This window comes from Drosophila guanche, unplaced genomic scaffold (genome assembly GCF_900245975.1).
Source record: "Drosophila guanche unplaced genomic scaffold, DGUA_6, whole genome shotgun sequence".
Taxonomy (NCBI): domain Eukaryota; kingdom Metazoa; phylum Arthropoda; class Insecta; order Diptera; family Drosophilidae; genus Drosophila; species Drosophila guanche.
This window is the reverse complement of record NW_022995745.1, coordinates 7,370,887-7,389,471: the sequence shown is the minus strand read 5'-3', so window position 1 is coordinate 7,389,471 and position 18,585 is coordinate 7,370,887. Positions and strand designations below refer to the sequence as shown.

General features: G+C 48.8%; 4 protein-coding genes across 9 annotated transcripts in view; 1 reads left to right on the top strand and 3 right to left on the bottom strand.

Moving 5' to 3' along the window:
* LOC117581042 (flotillin-2) overlaps positions 1–13,158 on the top strand; it is an 84,516-nt gene extending 71,358 nt beyond the window's left edge. For 2 of the 6 annotated variants that reach the window (XM_034267872.1, XM_034267873.1), the window contains exons 3-8: positions 5,109–5,296; positions 6,482–6,520; positions 7,667–7,775; positions 10,502–11,069; positions 11,151–11,334; positions 11,396–13,158. In XM_034267872.1, coding sequence (XP_034123763.1) covers positions 5,109–5,296; positions 6,482–6,520; positions 7,667–7,775; positions 10,502–11,069; positions 11,151–11,334; positions 11,396–11,575 — 1,268 coding nt within the window. In that variant the 3' untranslated portion in view covers positions 11,576–13,158. Of the gene's footprint in view, positions 1–5,108; positions 5,297–6,481; positions 6,521–7,636; positions 7,776–9,975; positions 10,410–10,480; positions 11,070–11,150; positions 11,335–11,395 lie in introns of those variants that run through there. The other 4 variants (XM_034267875.1, XM_034267874.1, XM_034267877.1 and 1 more) reach the window with 4 other exon arrangements.
* On the bottom strand, positions 275–4,309 carry LOC117581037 (glucose dehydrogenase [FAD, quinone]). The gene is made up of 2 exons (XM_034267866.1): positions 2,040–4,309; positions 275–1,974 (listed from the first exon to the last, which is right to left on the bottom strand). The coding sequence occupies exons 1-2, from the start codon at positions 2,419–2,421 to the stop codon at positions 476–478; spliced, it is 1,881 nt and encodes a 626-aa protein (XP_034123757.1). The 5' UTR covers positions 2,422–4,309; the 3' UTR covers positions 275–475.
* Positions 8,026–9,300, bottom strand: LOC117581044 (uncharacterized protein DDB_G0290301). Its single transcript, XM_034267878.1, has 2 exons — positions 9,164–9,300; positions 8,026–9,102 (listed from the first exon to the last, which is right to left on the bottom strand). The coding sequence occupies exon 2, from the start codon at positions 9,091–9,093 to the stop codon at positions 8,155–8,157; it is 939 nt and encodes a 312-aa protein (XP_034123769.1). The 5' UTR covers positions 9,094–9,102; positions 9,164–9,300; the 3' UTR covers positions 8,026–8,154.
* Positions 13,159–13,640: 482 nt separating the features above from the next.
* LOC117581028 (probable 4-coumarate--CoA ligase 3) overlaps positions 13,641–18,585 on the bottom strand; it is a 6,729-nt gene continuing 1,784 nt past the window's right edge. The window contains exons 2-5 of the mRNA XM_034267858.1: positions 15,995–16,205; positions 15,119–15,658; positions 14,937–15,051; positions 13,641–14,877 (exon numbers count right to left, since the gene is read on the bottom strand). Coding sequence (XP_034123749.1) covers positions 14,235–14,877; positions 14,937–15,051; positions 15,119–15,658; positions 15,995–16,205 — 1,509 coding nt within the window. The 3' untranslated portion in view covers positions 13,641–14,234. The remainder of the gene's footprint in view (positions 14,878–14,936; positions 15,052–15,118; positions 15,659–15,994; positions 16,206–18,585) is intronic.

Sequence of the window (18,585 nt, the reverse complement as noted above, 5' to 3'; positions counted from 1 at the left end):
GCTGGCAGTCAGTTGCTCGCTCTTTTGACTCAACTCAAGCTGAGGGAAGAGCTGATGGCTAGAACTTGTCTAACAAATTAAAAGCCATCTGCAATTGGTATTTGTGTGAGTTCAAGCCTTGCCATAAACAGCCAGTGTTGAGCAATGTGTTGGACAACAGGAGACTCACACCCATCCTTCTGCCAGTGCTGCAAAAGCTTAACATTTATGTTTCACATTATCATTGAAATCATTTAATCGTACATTAAATTAGAATAAATACAGCTTCTACTTATAAAGTACAAAAAAAAAAGGAGAGAGAGCAGATGTCAATAAATATAATTTTGGATAGGGAGTAGACAACAATCAGGCTAAAAAGCTAAACAACTAAAACATTCACTCGGCACTCAGAGACACTGATTCAGACACTCACACACTCGGGCACACTCATGCAAACACTGAGACACACACTGGGCTGGGCGGAGAGTAATACGAGTTAGACGATAGTGTTCTTGATCCAAAACTCCTTGATCATGTCGCTGCCCTTCTCGGCAATCATGATGACGGGCGCGTTCGTGTTGGCAGAGACCAGCTTGGGCATGATGCTGGCATCGATGACGCGCAGTCCGCGGATGCCGTAGACCCGCAGCTTGGCATCGACCACCGCATCCTTGTCCCAGTAGGGGCCCATCTTGCAGGTGCCCACGGGATGGTAGATGGTGGAGGTGTAGCGCCGCACCATGCACTCCCAGAAGGCGTCGGTGAAGAGCGGCACCTGCTCGCATCCTGGCCAGCGAATGCTCGAGAGCCGGGAGCCGAAACGTTGCATGGCCTTGGTGCGGGACAGGGCCACGGCGATCTTGACGCCCTCGATGAGCGTCTTCATGTCGAACTCGTCCGTCAGATAGTTGGGAAAGATGTACGGATAGTCGAAGGGATTGCCGCTGCGCAGCCGGATGTTGCCCACGCTCCGGGGTCGCAGTAGCATGGGAATGATGCTCCAGGCATCCCGATTGTTAATTGGCTCAAACACGGACCGGTAGAAGGCCTCCGTCAGGCCGTGGGCCTTGCGCAGCTGCGATCCGCCGTCGGAGTTCGTCGACCCAGAGACAAAGTGGAACTCAATGTCCGGCCAGTCGAGGGTGCTGTTTGCGTATTTTGTGTTCACGTACGCCAGACCCTCGACGCCGCCCAGAATGGTGAGGGGTCCCTGGCCGAAGACGGCGTACTGCAGCACCGTGGACATGGTGTGGAATCGATTCTCGACAATGGACACTGGCTGATTGACGAGGAAGGTGAGGCCACCGAGTCCGATGTGATCCTGCAGGTTCTCGCCCACACTCAGCTCCTTGATGAGCGGAATGCGGTGCTTGGCCAACTCCTTGCGCGGGCCCACACCGCTCAGCATCAGCAGCTGGGGACTGTTGACGGAGCCGCCGGAGAGGACCACCTCCTTGGTGGCCCGCACATGGTAGAGCTTCTGATCCTTGACGAACTCCACGCCGAATGCCAGCTTGCTCACCGGATCGATCATGATGCGGGTCACATGCGAGTTCATTGAGATGTGGAGATTGGGTCGCAGCCGGGCGGGACGCAGAAACGCCTTCGAGGTGGAGCAGCGTGAGCCGCGTCGCGTCGTTCCCTGGGCAATCATGAAGCCGGTCATCTTCTCACCATTCAGATCGCGATTCTCGTAGCCCATCTCCACGCCGGCCTCCACAAAGCTGGCCGCCAGCGGCGTGTGGTACGGCGCCTCGCCCACCGTCAGATACCCGCCCGTGGCATGGTACGGGGTATTGGCCAGATACTGATTGGTGTTGTCCTCCGACTTCTTAAAGTAATACAGGGCATCGCGATAGGACCAGCTGGGATTGCCCATTGCCTCCCAGTTGTCGTAGTCGTGCTTCGATCCCCGCAGATACAGCATGTAGTTCAGCACGGAGCTGCCGCCGAGCACCTTGCCCCTTGGCCAGTTGCAGCGTCCGCCCTGCATTGCTGGAGGAATAAATGCAACGAGGTTATAACGCAACGAGACCTGGCAGGTAAAGTGTTTCCCTTACCCAAACAGGAAGTGCCCGATGGCTCCGTTTTGTACTGCCAGTCGATCTTCGATAGCTGCAGATAGCCAGCCATCAGGGGCACATCCGTCAGCTCCGTCTCGTCGCCGCCCGCCTCCAGGAGCAGCACATTCCAGTTCTCCACTTCCGTGAGACGATTGGCCACCACGGCACCGGCCGATCCGGCTCCTATCACTATAAAGTCATAATGATCGAGTATCTCATCGCCGCTGACATCGCTGGGCTTCGACTCGGGATCCATGATCTCCTCATACTGAAAATAGGCCACGGCCGCCATCAGCATGGGGATGAACCAGCTGTTGCTGGTGGCCGCCGTCACCGCTCCGCCAATCGCCGACGCGGCGCCCACAATTGCCGAGCTCATGTCTCTGGGGATGCGATCTGCCTATATGGGTCGTCACTCGCTCGTTCCTCTGGCTGTCTTCCAATTCCAAGCGATCCACGATCCGTTCTACGTGTCTGTAATGCCAATTGAAAAGAGTTTGTTGAGTGAGGGGTTAGTGGATTGCAGTGGACATGACATGAAAAGTCTCGCCTCGCCACTTAGTATGTAATCGGGTTAGGCGATCGTCGGGGATCGGCGATCAGGAGCCGACTTTTCATGCTTCCATATTTCAATCACGATCTCGCATCGATTCAAACATTTCGTAACTGGCATTTGTTATGCATTTGTGGCCTCCGAGTCGGACTCTAAGTATTACAGGCCCAGATAATCGTGATCGTTAGATCTGTAAGCTCATTTGTAGGCCCGATGGTCACTGATTAGCACATTTTGTACACCCTTCAGATGACACACGAGAGATATTCAGGGCAAATAGATTTAATTTTCCCATATATATCCCGTTTTATATCCCACTTTTGGGCATTCTGCTATCTGCCCTGTAGTTCTTTACGCTATTATTTCTACTTTGGTTAGGGTATCTTTCGGCCGGTCACCTATGCATTTTGCTTTGACTTTTCTTTTCCAATTGTTCATTGCACGTGTGTCTGCTTGGGTGTGAAGACGGTTCAGGGCTAGAGGGGGTCTTGTCTCCCGCATAAAAGTGAAATCTCCATCTCTATTATAAAACTTTGCTTGGGAGCAACAAAAAAGTCGAAAAACGGAAAATTTCTTTCACACAGCGGCGAGTGGCATGCAACCATTTTGTTGCACACATAAAACCCAAATAGAGAGAGAGAGATGGAGACTCCTTCGCCTCTCACTTGCATGCACGTAGGAATGTTGGATGCATCTGTCTCCCAGCTTTCGGACACAACATTTCCTGTCGCCGATTTTTTGCATAATCTTTGCTTTCAGCAAAACATTCGAGGTGGATGCTGTTGTCGTTGCTGTGGACCGTTGCTCTGTTAGTTGATGCTAGGCAATTACAAACATGTTGCTGTTGACTGTGGGCCGTTGCTGTTGTAAACTGGTTGGCCCTCTGCCTCTGCCGCTGCCGCTGCGCTGAGAGTTGAATGTGCGCTGCCGCCGCGGCCTCTGCTGCTCCTAATGCCGCCTCTGCTGATCAAGTTCAAGGTACAACAATCGACAAGCAGGCATAGCGCAACGGCAGCAGCAGGCGCTGCCAGCAAGCGGCTACTAAATGCGAATTCGAGTGCGACTGGAGGTGGAGATGGGGGTGATGGACATAGCAATAAGCTGCTAAACAGTTAGTTAAACAGCACCAAAGAGAAATGCATAACAACAGAATGAGCAAGAGCGCAAAGCAGTGCTGGCTTGCAGGGATCGAAGCGTAAGATACCCTGCAATTACAATTAATAAGAAGGACAGAGCATCAACTACAGTGTTTAATGAATGTTTTCTATTGCGGTATAGAAAAATGTCATTAAGAAATTTCTAGAAACAACTGAATATATGTCTCAACTCGCACCTCTCCGCTTCGTTGCAAAGATGTTCCAAAAATGAGAATACCCTCCACCAGGGTGTTACAATATTTACAGCTAATATAACAACAGCGAAGAAGAGCGGCAGCCACTCGCAAGAAATGAATCACTTTCGTTGAGAAAGCTTCTGCGTAGGCGTCGCAGTCGCTGTCTCAGTCTCAGTCGCTGTTGCTGTTGCTCTGCCAGCTTTGCCTGCCGTCTACCTGCTGTCACCGTTACAACCGGCGTCGCAGGGCAGAATTTTCGTGCGTATTCTTTTTTGGAGCCTGGTTCTTATTGACTTTGATTTCTTTTTTGTGTGTTTTTTTTTGTTTTCGCCGTTGGCACACTTTTGCCGTGCAGTGCTCTCACACTCTCTCAGCTGCTTACTCACTTGGGGGGGGGGGGTGGGGGCAAGGAATGGATGAATGGATGGGCACAAAGACAGATTGTAGGAACTAGCAATGATGGTGGAGTGGAGCGCGTTTCCTTTGACGGATTTGTTTGTGCTTTTCGTGTACACTTTCTTTCGTGCTTTTGCGTGTTTTTTCTTTGTTATTCGATGCGATGCGCGGCCGCACGTTGTGAGCTTCGGTGGCCAACTGAAGCAAGTTGTGGAGAGAGGGCCACACTGAAGAAGCCAGTCACGCCACACACACACACTCTTTCTCCCGCTCTCTTTCACCTTGGGCTCTCTCATACTCTCTGGCAAGTGTTGGCCATCTCTCGCTTGCTGGCTTTGCACATGCGCAGCCTGCCCAGCTGCATGCACCTGTGCATGTGTGCATGTTCGTGCATGTCTGGTGTCAGGAGGAGGGGCCCTTGGGCACTTTGACACCTGAAATGGCCAATTCGCTGCACTTCCTGTTTGGCTTGTCTGCTTGCACTGCTGGCTACGAGTCCCCGACGTGTTTGCCGGCACGTAGGCAACACACACACTCGCGCACAGTCTCTAGTGTGCGTGTGTGGAGAGTGGTGGCGAAATGCTTTCACTCTTATTTTATGGTCAACTGGCCAAAAGCTCGCCCTGACCAAAGGGGCAGACACTCTGACAGCACACCTTTTTGTGGGTCACCCACAGTGACGCCCAGTGACGTCAGAAAGTTTAGTGTTAAATATTAATTTTACTTGTAATTTTTACCTATAGCCGTTATTTACCTCCTCTCTCTTTCTCTCTCTCTCCTGCAGGTGGCTGCTGCGGCTCGACGAAGAAGCGAACCATCGTCGGCGGATGGGCCTGGGCCTGGTGGCTGGTGACGGACGTGCAGCGGCTGTCGCTGAACGTGATGACCCTGAATCCGATGTGCGAGAACGTGGAGACGGCCCAGGGCGTGCCGCTGACCGTGACGGGCGTTGCCCAATGCAAGATCATGAAGGTACACCCCAATCGTTCCCACAGCGCCCAAACTCAACCCCCAGCCCGTCTTGGATTTTCTCTTTATTTCCTTCGGTTTGTTTGTCGAGTACTCTGGCAACCCCTTTTATTCTTCTGCACCACGAATCGAATCTGAACGAAAGTGATTGAAGCTTCTCCCTCCCGTATTTTTCTTGAGTTTTGTATGCTAGATTTTGTTCCTTTAACGATTATCCCGAGCGTGCATCCTCCCCTCCCCCAGCCATGTAGAGAGAGCCCCACCCCAGGGGCTGGTAGCAACGTAGACAGTTGGTTTCCCGCTTGCATCTATTTTTGGAATTCTATGCATAGTCTAGCCCTAAGCCGCATCCGTATCGAATGTATTTTAATCCAACATTTGGCTATTTGTTTTTGTACAAATTCTTTACTGTTCCGATCCAAACCCGATCCGCCCCAAGCAAACACCCCCATCCTAATCGAATGCCCATTTAGCCCTGCAAGCGCCCCAACTCTGCCCGACACCAAGTAAGTTGAGATCACCTCACCCATGCCAGTGGTCGGTTCATGTAGCCCTAGCTGTAGCTCCAGCACTAGACTTACATTTCGATGTACACACACACACAAAGTATCTTTGAAGTAGAATATCATAAAACACTTGCTGCCTTTTGTTTGGTTTTCCACATGCATTTTCCTTTGGATGCGATTTTGCTTAGTTAGTTTCTTTGATAAAGTTTTCCTTTATTCAGTTTTGCCATCTGATATTTGATATCTATTTGCCTGGATATGTTAATAATTTCACATCTTATTCCTTCTACTCATTGTGTTCCATTCGATTATAATATTCTTTTTCTGTTCATCCATCATAGCAAACTCTGCAACGTTTTCTTCGGTAACTTTACCAATCACGTGATTTAATCATCCTCATTGTAGCCATAGTTTACTCGATCGAACTGATAACTAACCCATTCGTTCGATAATCCGACTATTGCATCACTTATTAGTGCACCCATTCGATCACTGCTGATCTTCACTGCACCAACTGTGAATTAAACACGCGAATCACAAAAGCACTTGACTCGATGTCTGTTCCGATCTATGAGTACGCTTCTATTTGGTCTGAATTATGATCGATGCGTTCCTGATATGTGTAGATGTATGCCTCCAAATTATTGCTCCATTAGTTAATTATTTCAATTCGATTTTGCAGTCATCTTCGTATAAGAATAACGATTATAATAACGACGAGGTATGTTTATTATTGCATTACTTTGATTTCACATTCACACTTTAATTGGTTTTTGGCCTGTTTAAGTTCTTGCCAGTGATCTTTATTTTTATACCCGTTACTCTCTAAATCATAAATGTGCTGACTGGGTACACGGTATAAAACTAGAGGCTCGGCCCCCTGCCGCGTCTCACAACGTTTCCGCTTATGTTTTTGTATCAATCACTGGGACACTCAAGCACACCCACAAACACACACGCACACGCACACACATAGCCATAGGGCATATCATTTCACTTTGAATGCAATTTTTTCTTTCCGTAATGTTTGATGCATGTTTCTGTTTCTGTTTCTGTTTCTGTTTTCATTTAAACTTTTAATCTTTCTCATTATTTGTTCAAAGTCATTCAATCATCATCATCAGAAGATGAGGAGGAAGAAGAAGAAGGAGAAAGACAAGTACAGTCTGCAAATAATTAAAAAAAAACATTAAATGAACGAAACGTAAACCTTGTTGACCTTTGTGTTCTACTCTTTTCTTTCTCTACTTTCTTTTCGCCAAACAAAAATGAACCAATTACCCTGCCGATCGATCGTTCGACTCCGACTCAACTCGAATCAACTCGAATCCACCACTCGAATCAACTCATCAAACTAATCCGCAACTAATTGTAAATGATATCGACAAAAAACCCCAAAATTAAATCACACACACACACACACGCATCAATTACAACTACAAATACAATAAAAAATAATAATAATAATAATAATAATAATAATATCTACTCGAAAACTGTTCCCTCTACTGCTACTACCGTTACTGCTATATGGTTACCGCTGTTACCGTTAATCCATGTATCGCTCTCTATTCTCTTTGTCTCTCTCTCTCGCTCGCTCTCGCTCTCACTCTCGCTGTGTGCTCCATGTGTGTGTGTGTGTGTGTGTGTGTGCGCATGTGTGTGTATTTGTGTGGGTGATCTACAACGTAAACGAAATGTAACCAACCAAAAACCAATCTTCGGCGGATCCAACACAAACACAACTAAAAAACAACAATCAATCGATTTATCGATAAATCATCAAACAACACACACACACACACACACACACACATACCACCACGCTCACGCACAGATGATGAATGTTTATTATTTCCATCATCAGGCCGACGAGCTGCTGGGCACTGCTAGCGAGCAATTCCTGGGCAAGAGCGTCAAGGAGATCAAGCAGACCATACTGCAGACCCTCGAGGGACACCTGCGCGCCATATTGGGTAAGTTCAATGCGATCAAGTTGGTGGTAATTATTTAGGAATACTTTAAGTACTCTATATACCAGGCAGAAACTGGCTCCTGGGTGTACTTAGTACTGGGCACTTAGAGCTATTGCCTAAAGCAATTTGATGCTGCCAATACTTTGCCCGAGTAACAGTCAACGAAGGAGCCAAACGTTTAACTTATCTCATGACTGAGCTGAATGACTCCTGCCCTCCCGCTCCTTCCATTAAAGACCACTGGCTGCAGTTCTGGTAATGCATTTTATGTTTGCTTCCTGTCAGTGTAGTGCCCTTAGTGCCCTCTTAATCATCTTCTAGATATGGAATTTGTATGTGTGGTTTGTTGGGAACATAATTCAATTTGGAAGGAGCAAAGCTAACGACGCAGGTAGACATTGATGTTCGGCTGATCGAACATATTGATGCTGTAGTCCAGCTCGTCCAGCTGCCGTTCGATCTCAATCTTGCGATTGCGCACGCGCAGCGTGGGCACGGACACGGGCATGTGGTTGTACTCGTCGATCAGCTTGTTGTACTTGAAGCGGGCCTCCTCGATGGCAGCCTTGCGCTCCGTGCTCGTCATGGGAGCGCAGTTCTCGTAGCCAAACTGTGTGTCCTTCTGCTGCGACTGGGACTGGGTCTGGGACTGCGACTGGGACTGGGACTGGGGCATTATCTCACTGTGAGAGTGACGACTTGGCTTGGCATGGACAGAGTTTGTCTTGTGCTTGACATCATTGGCACTCGACTTGGCAGTAGCGCTCGACTTGACTGTGGCACTGGACTTGACTGTGGCGTTTGACTTGATGGTCTCCTGGGACGGGGATCTCTTGCTGTGGCCACTCTTCACTGTGACCGTAGATACAACAGTCTTCACCGAGTTATCGCTACGATGGCTGACTTGAGAAACATTATCGCCGTCGCCGTCGCCGTCGCCGTCGCCCTCGTGCTTGCCATTTCCGCGCTTTGATTTTGTGGAGCGTATGGAGCGCTTTGAGGCCCGGGACATGCGCGAGCACTGGGACACATTGTCCGACATGTCACCCCCGCCATGGCTGCGGTCCTTGTTGCACTGACACTCCGGACAGTATTGCCCTGGACGGTCATGGTCGAAGGCATGGGGCTGGACCAGGCCGCAGCGAAGCTTCGCGGACTCGTAGGCGGCCGGGTAGCTAAATGCCAAGTCGCGACGACGCATCTGTCCATGGGGCAGCAGCTTCTTCGGATAATGTAGGACCACGGGGCGCCAGAGCGGAGCCCGCGAAGCAGCAGCCGTCGCCATCTGGCCTTGATTGTGGACTTCAGTCTTGGACATGTTTTGTTTCTGACGAAAAAGTTGTAATTTCAGTTTTGGCAAATTCTCATTTTTGTAATGAATATTTTACCTTCGATTACTGTCAGAATAATCTGAGAACTTACAAAATATTTGGAGAGAGAGTTTCTATACGTGTGCGTTCTGCTTCGCTTCGAGTGTAAAGTTGTACTGAGCTCTCGGTGCCGACACCACAAAGGGATTGAAATTGGAGGCAGCGCCTGCTTCAGTGCGTGTTTTTTGGAAGTTTTTGGAAGTTCCATGAACAGAACAACACTTCACCTTGATGGGAAGTTATTTTGCGAATTGAAATGAAGGGGAACTGAAGGTGTTTTCTTGTTCGAATTATGCAATTGAAAGTCAGTTTGCAAGTCCAGCAGATCGAGTTTTAATCATATATTTCGATGCAAATTGATTTGCCAGAGACGCTCCGTAAATTAGCATGAAATATTTCCGCCCAGCTCCAACTATTTATCTCTGGTACCCTCGGAGACCTCAACCTTGCCGCGCTCATAAAGACTGATGAATATCTTTCCACACTTTTCATTGTTAATTCAATTAAATGGCAGGGAGGAGGTTTGCTCAAAGACCCAGACCGCTGGCTTTCAATTAAACAAAATTCGAGTCTAGGGCTTGCGCGGGAAAAGTGAGCAAAACTTTTACGAGAGCCGCTCTCAAGGTGGTTTCCATAAGCGCGATTACAGCCATTGCATGGCAGACAATTTCAATTTGAGTGCGAATAATGAAACGATTACAAAACCCACCAACCAAAGCCGGGTCCGGGTCCGGGCTAGGGCTGTGCCTGGGTCTGGGTCTGTGTGGGGTTCTCTGTCTCGCATTCGATTGCTTTCGGTCCGATGTCAGTTGTGAGCTCAACGCGACACGCTCTGGTCGTGGGGTCTCTCCGTTTCCCATCGCGTGTGAAATATTACCGTGTAGAGCTTCGGGTGGTTGACCCAGGGGTGACCTTGATCACAAAAGGATTCGATCGTTCCATTTCTGTTGAGTCCAACCCATGAGTGACGCCATCGTACTGATAAGGCCAGCGATAAGACTGCGCCAAATGGCGTCAGAGCGCGAAGACGGCACAGGAAAATGCTTTGATTAGAAGCTACCGAAAGCTAGATAGATACTCGCCGCAGATACTTTGTAGATAGATAACCAGATAAAGTGTAGATAATTGTGCCAAGCCAATAAGTAGACCTGAGCCGTGGCCGCGTTCGTGGCGCGACAGTTGGCTGGCGACATGTCCGTCGTGTGGATGGGCGTCTTCAAGGTGGCCTTGATAGTGGGCGGCACTTGCTTGGTGGTCACCCGGTAAGGCAATCGATTGATTCCAACAACCCACCCCTACAACTCACCCCTATACACCCATGCTCATTTGTTTTCCCACTCTCTGTGTGTCTTGCAGGAACGCTTACAGTCGAAGAGGTGTACAAAGACCGCGACCAGTTCGCGGCCTTGGTGCGCGAGGTGGCCGCACCTGATGTGGGTCGCATGGGCATCGAGATACTGTCCTTCACCATCAAGGATGTCTACGATGATGTGCAGTACCTGGCCTCGCTGGGCAAGGCGCAGACCGCTGTGGTGAAGCGCGACGCCGATGCCGGAGTGGCGGAGGCCAATCGAGATGCCGGCATACGGGAGGCCGAGTGCGAGAAGAGCGCCATGGATGTCAAGTACTCGACGGACACCAAGATCGAGGATAATACGCGCATGTACAAGCTGCAGAAGGCCAACTTCGATCAGGAGATCAACACGGCCAAGGCCGAGTCGCAGCTGGCGTACGAGCTGCAGGCGGCCAAGATCCGTCAGCGCATCCGTAACGAGGAGATCCAGATCGAGGTGGTCGAGCGGCGCAAGCAGATCGAGATCGAGTCCCAGGAGGTGCAGCGCAAGGACAAAGAGCTCACTGGCACCGTGAAGCTGCCAGCCGAGGCGGAGGCCTTCCGCCTCCAGACCCTGGCCCAGGGCAAACAGTGAGTGGCAGCCAACCAGCCAACCAGCCAACCAGCCATCCTCCCTCCCATTCATGCGTTTCCCCATTTACCCCGAAACAGGTGCCAGACCATTGAGGGCGCCCGTGCCGAGGCGGAGCGCATCAGGAAGATTGGCGCGGCCGAGGCACACGCCATCGAGCTGGTCGGCAAGGCCGAGGCGGAGCGCATGCGGATGAAGGCTCATGTCTACAAGCAGTACGGCGATGCTGCCATCATGAGCATCGTTCTCGAATCACTGCCCAAGGTCTGTCCACTGGATAGAGTGTTCTTCTGGTGTTGAATATTAATCGAAAACTCTCTCGCAGATTGCTGCCGAGGTGGCTGCTCCGTTGGCCAAGACTGAGGAGATTGTTCTGATCGGCGGCAATGACAACGTGACCAACGATGTGACCCGCCTGGTGGCCCAGCTGCCGCCATCGATCAATGCCCTCACCGGTGTGGATCTGTCCAAGGTGCTGGCCAAGATACCCGGAGCCAAGGCGTGAGACCTAATGGAGTGGGACATCCAGCAAATGGCAATGACAACGTAACGCAACGCAAAGGAATTGTAACTGACAAGGAACCAGCAAAATACAGAAAGATGGAGCTAGACAGAGAGAGAGAGAGAGAGAGAGAGAGAGGTGCAGCGAGATAGAGAGAGAGAAAGAGCGTGGAGCAGGCATTTGTTAGAGCGAGACGCAGCAGCAGAAGCATTAGGAGAACGTGAACGAGAGGCGTTGAACATAGCAAAATGTACTCCGATATTATATTTATATGTATATTCAGATACAAGCAGATGTGCCTGTCCTTTTGTCTGTGTCTGTGTGTGTCCGTGTGTGTCCGTGTGTGTCCGTGTGTGTCCGTGTGTGTGTGTGCGCTTGAGTTAAGTAACAATCAAAAAGTGAAGGTTAATCTCAGCTTAAGTTATGCATTTTGTGGCCTTTTCTCCAGTTAAACAGAATCAAATGCAAACAGAAAAGTGCAGAGTCTTAGCTACTCACAAACATATATTTAAATGTATATTTACACACATCTACACCATGTATACATGTATATGTACTATATATACATACATAAAGTACAGTCTATGAATTATACTTACATCTCTACTTAAGCTACGAAATTGTTCTTCGAGCCAGCCACTGGGGGCCGCCGGCCACATTTGTGAAGCTCGCTTCCATTGCCAAAAACAGTGTTGTGCAACACACTCTCTCTCTCTCTCTCTCTCTCACTGCACAGCTATTTGCATTTCCAAACTGTTCAAACTACTGAAACTGCCCACGAATGGACCAAAGGAGCGTGAGAGAGAGAGAGAGAGAGCGAGAATCAATCAATTTCGGATAGTTGTCGCTGCACAACACTGTTTCATCTCCAGCTTGAGCTCTTCCAACACACACAAACACACTCAGACACGTGCACACAGTGCTCTCGAATCGCATTTGTATTCAGTTTTTTGTGCACAAAGAGGAACACAATTGTGTCCACCATTTTATGTCCTACCTTAACCGTATTTTATTTATCCATGTTATGTTATCACCCAGTGTGGGTCCTACTTTACGCATTGTTTCTCGTTTTTTTTTTGTTTTGTTTTCTTTTGTTCTCTTTGAATTAATATTACTACAATTATTATGATACTTTATACGTTTGTACACCTTTTAGCGAAACTAACAAAAATGATATACCAAAAACGAAAAGCAGCAAGAAAAGTAGAAGAGGGGCAATCGTTTTGGTTAAACTGGAATTTAGTTAAAGCAATTTTTGTCATATTTTTCGATTGTTCTTTGCATTTGTTTTCTAGCGTAATTAAGCTTAATTTGTTTAAGCCATATCCCAAATGATTATCCAAAGTAAGCACACATTTTGCATACGTATCAGTAATACGCACACACACACACACACACACACCAACAACAACATATACACACATACATGCATCTATTTTTTTTCCTACTGTATATTAAGTGCAAGTAATTTACATAAATCGTAATGCCGCGCACCGGAAACAGCTGGAGTGCAGGAAAAAAAAACATATAAACGAAGAGAAACTAAACTAAATACTAAAACTAAATAAATCAAATCTTACATTTTGTGTATTTTGTCGTAAATAAATAAATTGAAAAATAAATGTAAAGATCAATTTGGAAATACTTTTTGGAGTGTGTCATCAGAACGGATTCTAGGTACTAGGGGACTTTTCTTGTTGGCTAAATTAATCAACGCTTATTCAGTTCCATTTTGAAATAGTTTTAAACAACATTCCGATGCCATAATGATAGGATAAGCAGAATTGTGTTAAGCCAAAAAACCGTGTTTTGATCTTATAAATACTTGAAGTTTGAGCGAGACTTTTCCTAGCTGTGCTCCTTCATTTATTTTGTGATTTGCGTGCCAAATGTGGGAAACTTTCAATGGCAAAACCCATTGAAATGCAATCACGTCATTCACGTACATTTACGTTTAAAAGTGAAAACAATAAAGGAACGTGTGATCCACGGGCAAGTGCAAAGAGTTCAATTTAGTTCCCCATTCCCCATGTTTCCCTCTCCCAACCCATGGACACAGTACATGTTCTAACTTGTTTCTTCACTCCGTCGTTTATTCTCAAACATCATAGCACACATTTCACATATAATTGCGGATGCATGCCATACGCCGCCTTCTCTGTTGCCATACATTTAACAATCAAATATATATTATTTATTATCTTAGGACACTAAAAAAAAAAAAAAAAAAGGTGCTTGCGTGCTTAAACTTTGGAATATCAACGATATCCGATGCGTCATTAGGTATAATCAAACGATCTGATCTAATCTGATATACATTTACATAGAGTGATGATGGATTCTAGATTATAGACTGTGGGGTGCGTCAGACGGGGCTGGGGATGGGGATGGGGATGGGGCGGTGCTTACACTACGAGTTCAGCCTATTCTACTCTTAGAGACTATGGACCAATCGAACGACTTATCGAGACCTACGTCTATGTCTAGGACTAAATGTTTTTCCGAAGGTCTAAATGCAATGCTTGCACGAGCCCCGCACGGGACCAACATTGATGGTTATCGTACACAGTATTAAAACAGACAAAAAAAAAAATAGCGAACGATTGGAAAATATTTATCCTCGTAGATCCCGGATGTGGGCAAGAGTGCCTCGGGGGGGGTCTCAGTCCGAATACTTGGCCTTAAGGTCCTTGCGCAGTATCTTGCCGGTGGGATTCTTGGGCACTTCGTCCACGAAGATGACGCCGCCCTCGAGCTTCTTGTAGTGGGCCACACGCTCGGCCACGTAGGCGGCAATGTCCTCGGCCGTGGCCTCCTCGCCCTGCCGGAGCACGACAATCGCCCGTGGCGCCTCCCCGTTCAGCTCGTGCGGGATGCCAAAGACGGCTGCCTCGAGGATCTTGGGGTGATCGCGGAGCACGGCCTCCAGCTCGGCTGGCGGCACCTGGAAGCCCTTCACCTTGATCAGCTCCTTCATGCGGTCCGTGATGTAGAAGTAGCCATCCTCGTCGTAGAAGGCCACGTCGCCAGTGCGCAGCCAGTTGCCCGGATAGAAGGTGACCTGGTTGGCCTCCTCGTTGTTCAAATATCCGGACATCACCTGCGGACCGCGCACACACAGCTCGCCCGTGGTGCGGGGTCCCACACCCTTGAAGTCGCCGCCATCCAGGGGCACAATCTTGGACTCGGTCGAGCCAGGAAGAATGCCCGTCGAGGCGTAGCGGGTATTGCCATCCGGCGTGAGCAGCACCACAGGCGAGGCCTCGGTCATGCCATAGCCCTGCTTGAAGGCGGCCTTGGGGAATCTACAAACGGAATCGAGAGTTTACATTTAAGTTGCGAGTCCTCGTGCCATGCCACTCACTTCTGCAGGAAACGCTCGACATCGTGCTGGCCGATGGGCGCCGCTCCGCTCATCACAACTCTCAGGGCGGGTGCCGTCTCCTGCGTCAGTTTGGGATGATTGATCATGAAGAGGGCTGCAAACAGACAAAGGATCCATCCAATGAGTTACCTTCCGCTAGCCAATCGTCTTGAAGAACTCACCTATGGGCGGGACAAGATTCAAGATGGTGCCCTTGTAGTGGTCGAGAGACTTCATGAAGTCGTCCGGCTTGAAGGCCGGCATGGTGGCCAGCCGGGCGCCCTGGCCCAGCTTGGAGAGCATCACCACAGTGAGGCCGTAGATGTGGAAGAAGGGCAGCACTCCGGGCAGCGTTTCCTGGACGCTCAGGTCCAGCGGCAGGGCGGACTGAACCTGTTCGCAGTTGCTGGTGATGTTGTTGTGGGACAGCATCACGCCCTTGGGCAGGCCCGTGGTGCCCGAGGAGAAGGGCAGGAAGACCATGTCGTCGGCAGTGGCGTCCTTCGACACCTGCAGATCATCGTAGCGCACATTCTGGGTGCTGATCAGCTCGTAAAAGTCAATGGCTCCCGCGGGCAGTGCCTCATCCTGCCGGCCCCGTATGACGGCAATCGGCAGCCGCTTGCCGGCCAGCCTGCAGGCCTCGCTCAGCGTTCCATGGTTCTGCAGGGTGCCCACGATGAAATTCGCCGCACTGAAGGTTAGCTGACGAGCGATCTCCTCTGCAATTCATCAAAGTAAAGCAAAGACAAATGTTAGCGATGATCTTTCGACTTTAGACCACCCCGAACAAAACAACACACGGAAAAGAACAGATTTCTACAACATTCCCATAAAGTTTAGTGGGTAATGGGTCTGCTGATAAGGCGCCTCTGACGCACTTGAGAGCCCTCAATAAATACTTTAGCCCGAATTTTACATATATGCATATGCGTGTACATATACATATTTAAATGGCAATAATCCGCGTGTGTAATCCGAGTTTTTGGCGCAGTCGGGCGTGAACTTTCTCCTCTCATTACTTGGTTCTTTTTTGAGCACAACTGTACTCGACCTACCCGCAGTGTAGATGGGATTGACGGTGGTCACGGTCAGTCCGGCCTCGATGGCTCCCAGCGTGGCAATGGGATACTCCGGCATATTGGGCAAACAGATGGCCACCACGTCCGGCTTGCGGAGCTTGAACTTTGTCTGCAGGCGTACCGCAAAGGCGGCACTGGCGTCCCGCATCTGGGCAAACGTATACTGGCGATCGGTGACGACGCATACCTGAAAGGAGCAGGGGATTATAAATGAGTTGAAGTTCGATATGTAGCCATGAAGATAATCACAATAAAGCCACTAATCGTACTCCCAATTGATTTTAGAGTGGCCCCAACCCAGCCTTGCCTGCCCTGCACTGCCCTTCCCCAACCACTCAACCGGTTCGGGGCTAAGGTGAAGGTCAGCAACATTTGCAATAACAACTCAGAATCGTGGGAGATAGTGTGGGAGGGGATCGGTTCGCCGTTTGGGGGGTTTGCTGATTGCGAATTGTCCACATTAAATTTGCGCAGTCCGAAAATCGCATATGGTTAAAAATAAACCTTATAAATAGCGACAGTGCCAGCCACAAGCAAAACCAACAACTAAAAGCATATCAAAACATTTTTAAGTAAACTCAAAACAAGAGGGGAATGAATACTGGCCAGTCGGGGCTGGTCGCAGCTCTTGATACCCTTCCAGATCGTTCGTTAACAGAACGGAACTGGAAATTCCTTTAAGGACTTGTAGCGAAATCCTGATGTGTTCGAAATGATCATACCCTTTAATAGGGTAGCCGCAACCAAACACTCAACACACAAACACACACACACACACACAGAGTCGTTGTAGTAAACTCAATAACAAGAGAATCATTTCGTGCATTTGTCGATCCCCGCTCTGCCTCCCTCTCCCTACTCTGCGCATCAAGCAACGCTTCGCTTCGCTTTGTTCGGCTGTTTGTGGGCGCACAACGACGGTCCAAAGTTCAGTGGGGCAAAGTACAAAGTCTGCAAAGTCTAAACGAGTCGCGTCGATTCGCGCCTCTCTCTCTCTCTCTCTCTCTCTCTGTGTGCACCTCTCTTTGCATACACCTCCATCTCCCACGCTCTCTCGTTTTCTATTGGTATCTCTTTTGCTCTGCTTTCGTGTGATGATGGCCCGGCGTCGGACGGATGCCGCTGCGTTTGTTGACTTTTCTTGCCGTTCATGCCGACCGAGCATCGTGCAGGGGGAGAAAGGGAGGCTGGACCCCATTGACTGCTGCCGCTGCTGACGTCACAGCGCAAACAAAATCATTAAAATTTCGACAGAAAAAGAACGAAGAAACAGAGAGCGTAAATAATTATAACAAAACAATTTTTATGATCAGCGACCGACCAGCCGGGGGGAATTTCGACCGGGTTCATAATGGGTGCACCCATAAATTAGCACAGAAATCGATCGATAATGTGGGAGCAACGCAAATGCAACAAGACAGAGACCTCAGTCCTTACTGCATTTCAATCTGCTGCCCAAGCCCAACTCACTTCTATTTTATTTCTATGTGCATTAGTGCATTACCCAATATAAATTTGATGAAACAAATTCCTGCTCTATGCACTCATAGTCGCTGTCATGGCATGAACGATCGATGTGTAGCAGCAGGTATTACATTAGTTAGTGGGGGCTTGAATTTGTTTATCTTTTTGTGTGACAACTGTTAGGGCCTGGAGGCACAACTAAAGGAACTTTGGACCGGGCCTGGCGCTTTTAATTGCATTTAATTCAACAATTGGCCTCCAGCTCTGGTTACGCCAGTCCAACCACACACATGTGGTGCCGTTTTTCGCATGTGTTTGTGTATTTACAGGGTGATTACTCGGTTATATGTATCACAGTCCCCGCCGTGCATACTGGCACCTCACCTCGCCCACACACTGCAAACATTGCAATAATGGCAATCAATTTCAATGAAAATTATTTGCACTTTGATTTGCACAAAAGTGGGAGGGAGAGAGTTTGGGATAGAAATATCGAAAAGTGAAACGTGTAAACATTTGGCGAAGGTCATCGTCGCCATGCATGTAAATGGAGAGGGATGGGGGCTGAGGAAAAGTTATGCAAGTGCCTGGCGAAACCCGAACGCCATCCGGGGGTATGATCTGTCATATGAGACTCGTTTGCCACTTGACGCGATTCGTTGAACCGGGTGTCTGCGGCCCTCCATAGACAGCGGTTCTTATCTGCATTCTCGAGTAATTTGCCACCGATCGGGCACTACTTGACTGGCATCCATTGAGCCGTAAAAGTACGGCTGCCAGATGAGCGTCGGAGCAGGAAGGAGAAGGAATGAGGAATCCGAAATAGCTTGCGACCTCTTGGCGATCTTTGGAGGAAGGGGATAGAGGCCTGATCGCAGCAAGAGTTACTTTCACTTTCGCCATTATCATCTCTGCTTGAACTTGTACCCGACCGTCTTATCAGCTCCGTCTGAACATTCCGCTTGTCTGATAAGCAGTGGGGGGGCATTAATGACCCAAATACTTGCCCAATGCTATCTGACTGATAGCGAATAACAATCGTACCGATTACAACCGTTTATAGTAAGGAGAGTATAGTATAGAAGGGGGGGGGGGGGGGGGGG

Excerpts from the sequence above, each read along its gene's own strand:
- LOC117581037 (XM_034267866.1), bottom strand. The coding sequence starts at position 2,421 with ATGAGCTCGGCAATTGTGGGCGCCGCGTCGGCGATTGGCGGAGCGGTG. Across the intron at positions 1,975-2,039 it reads ATCGGGCACTTCCTGTTTGG|CAATGCAGGGCGGACGCTGC; the intron begins GTAAGGGAAACA and ends TTATTCCTCCAG.
- LOC117581044 (XM_034267878.1), bottom strand. The coding sequence starts at position 9,093 with ATGTCCAAGACTGAAGTCCACAATCAAGGCCAGATGGCGACGGCTGCT.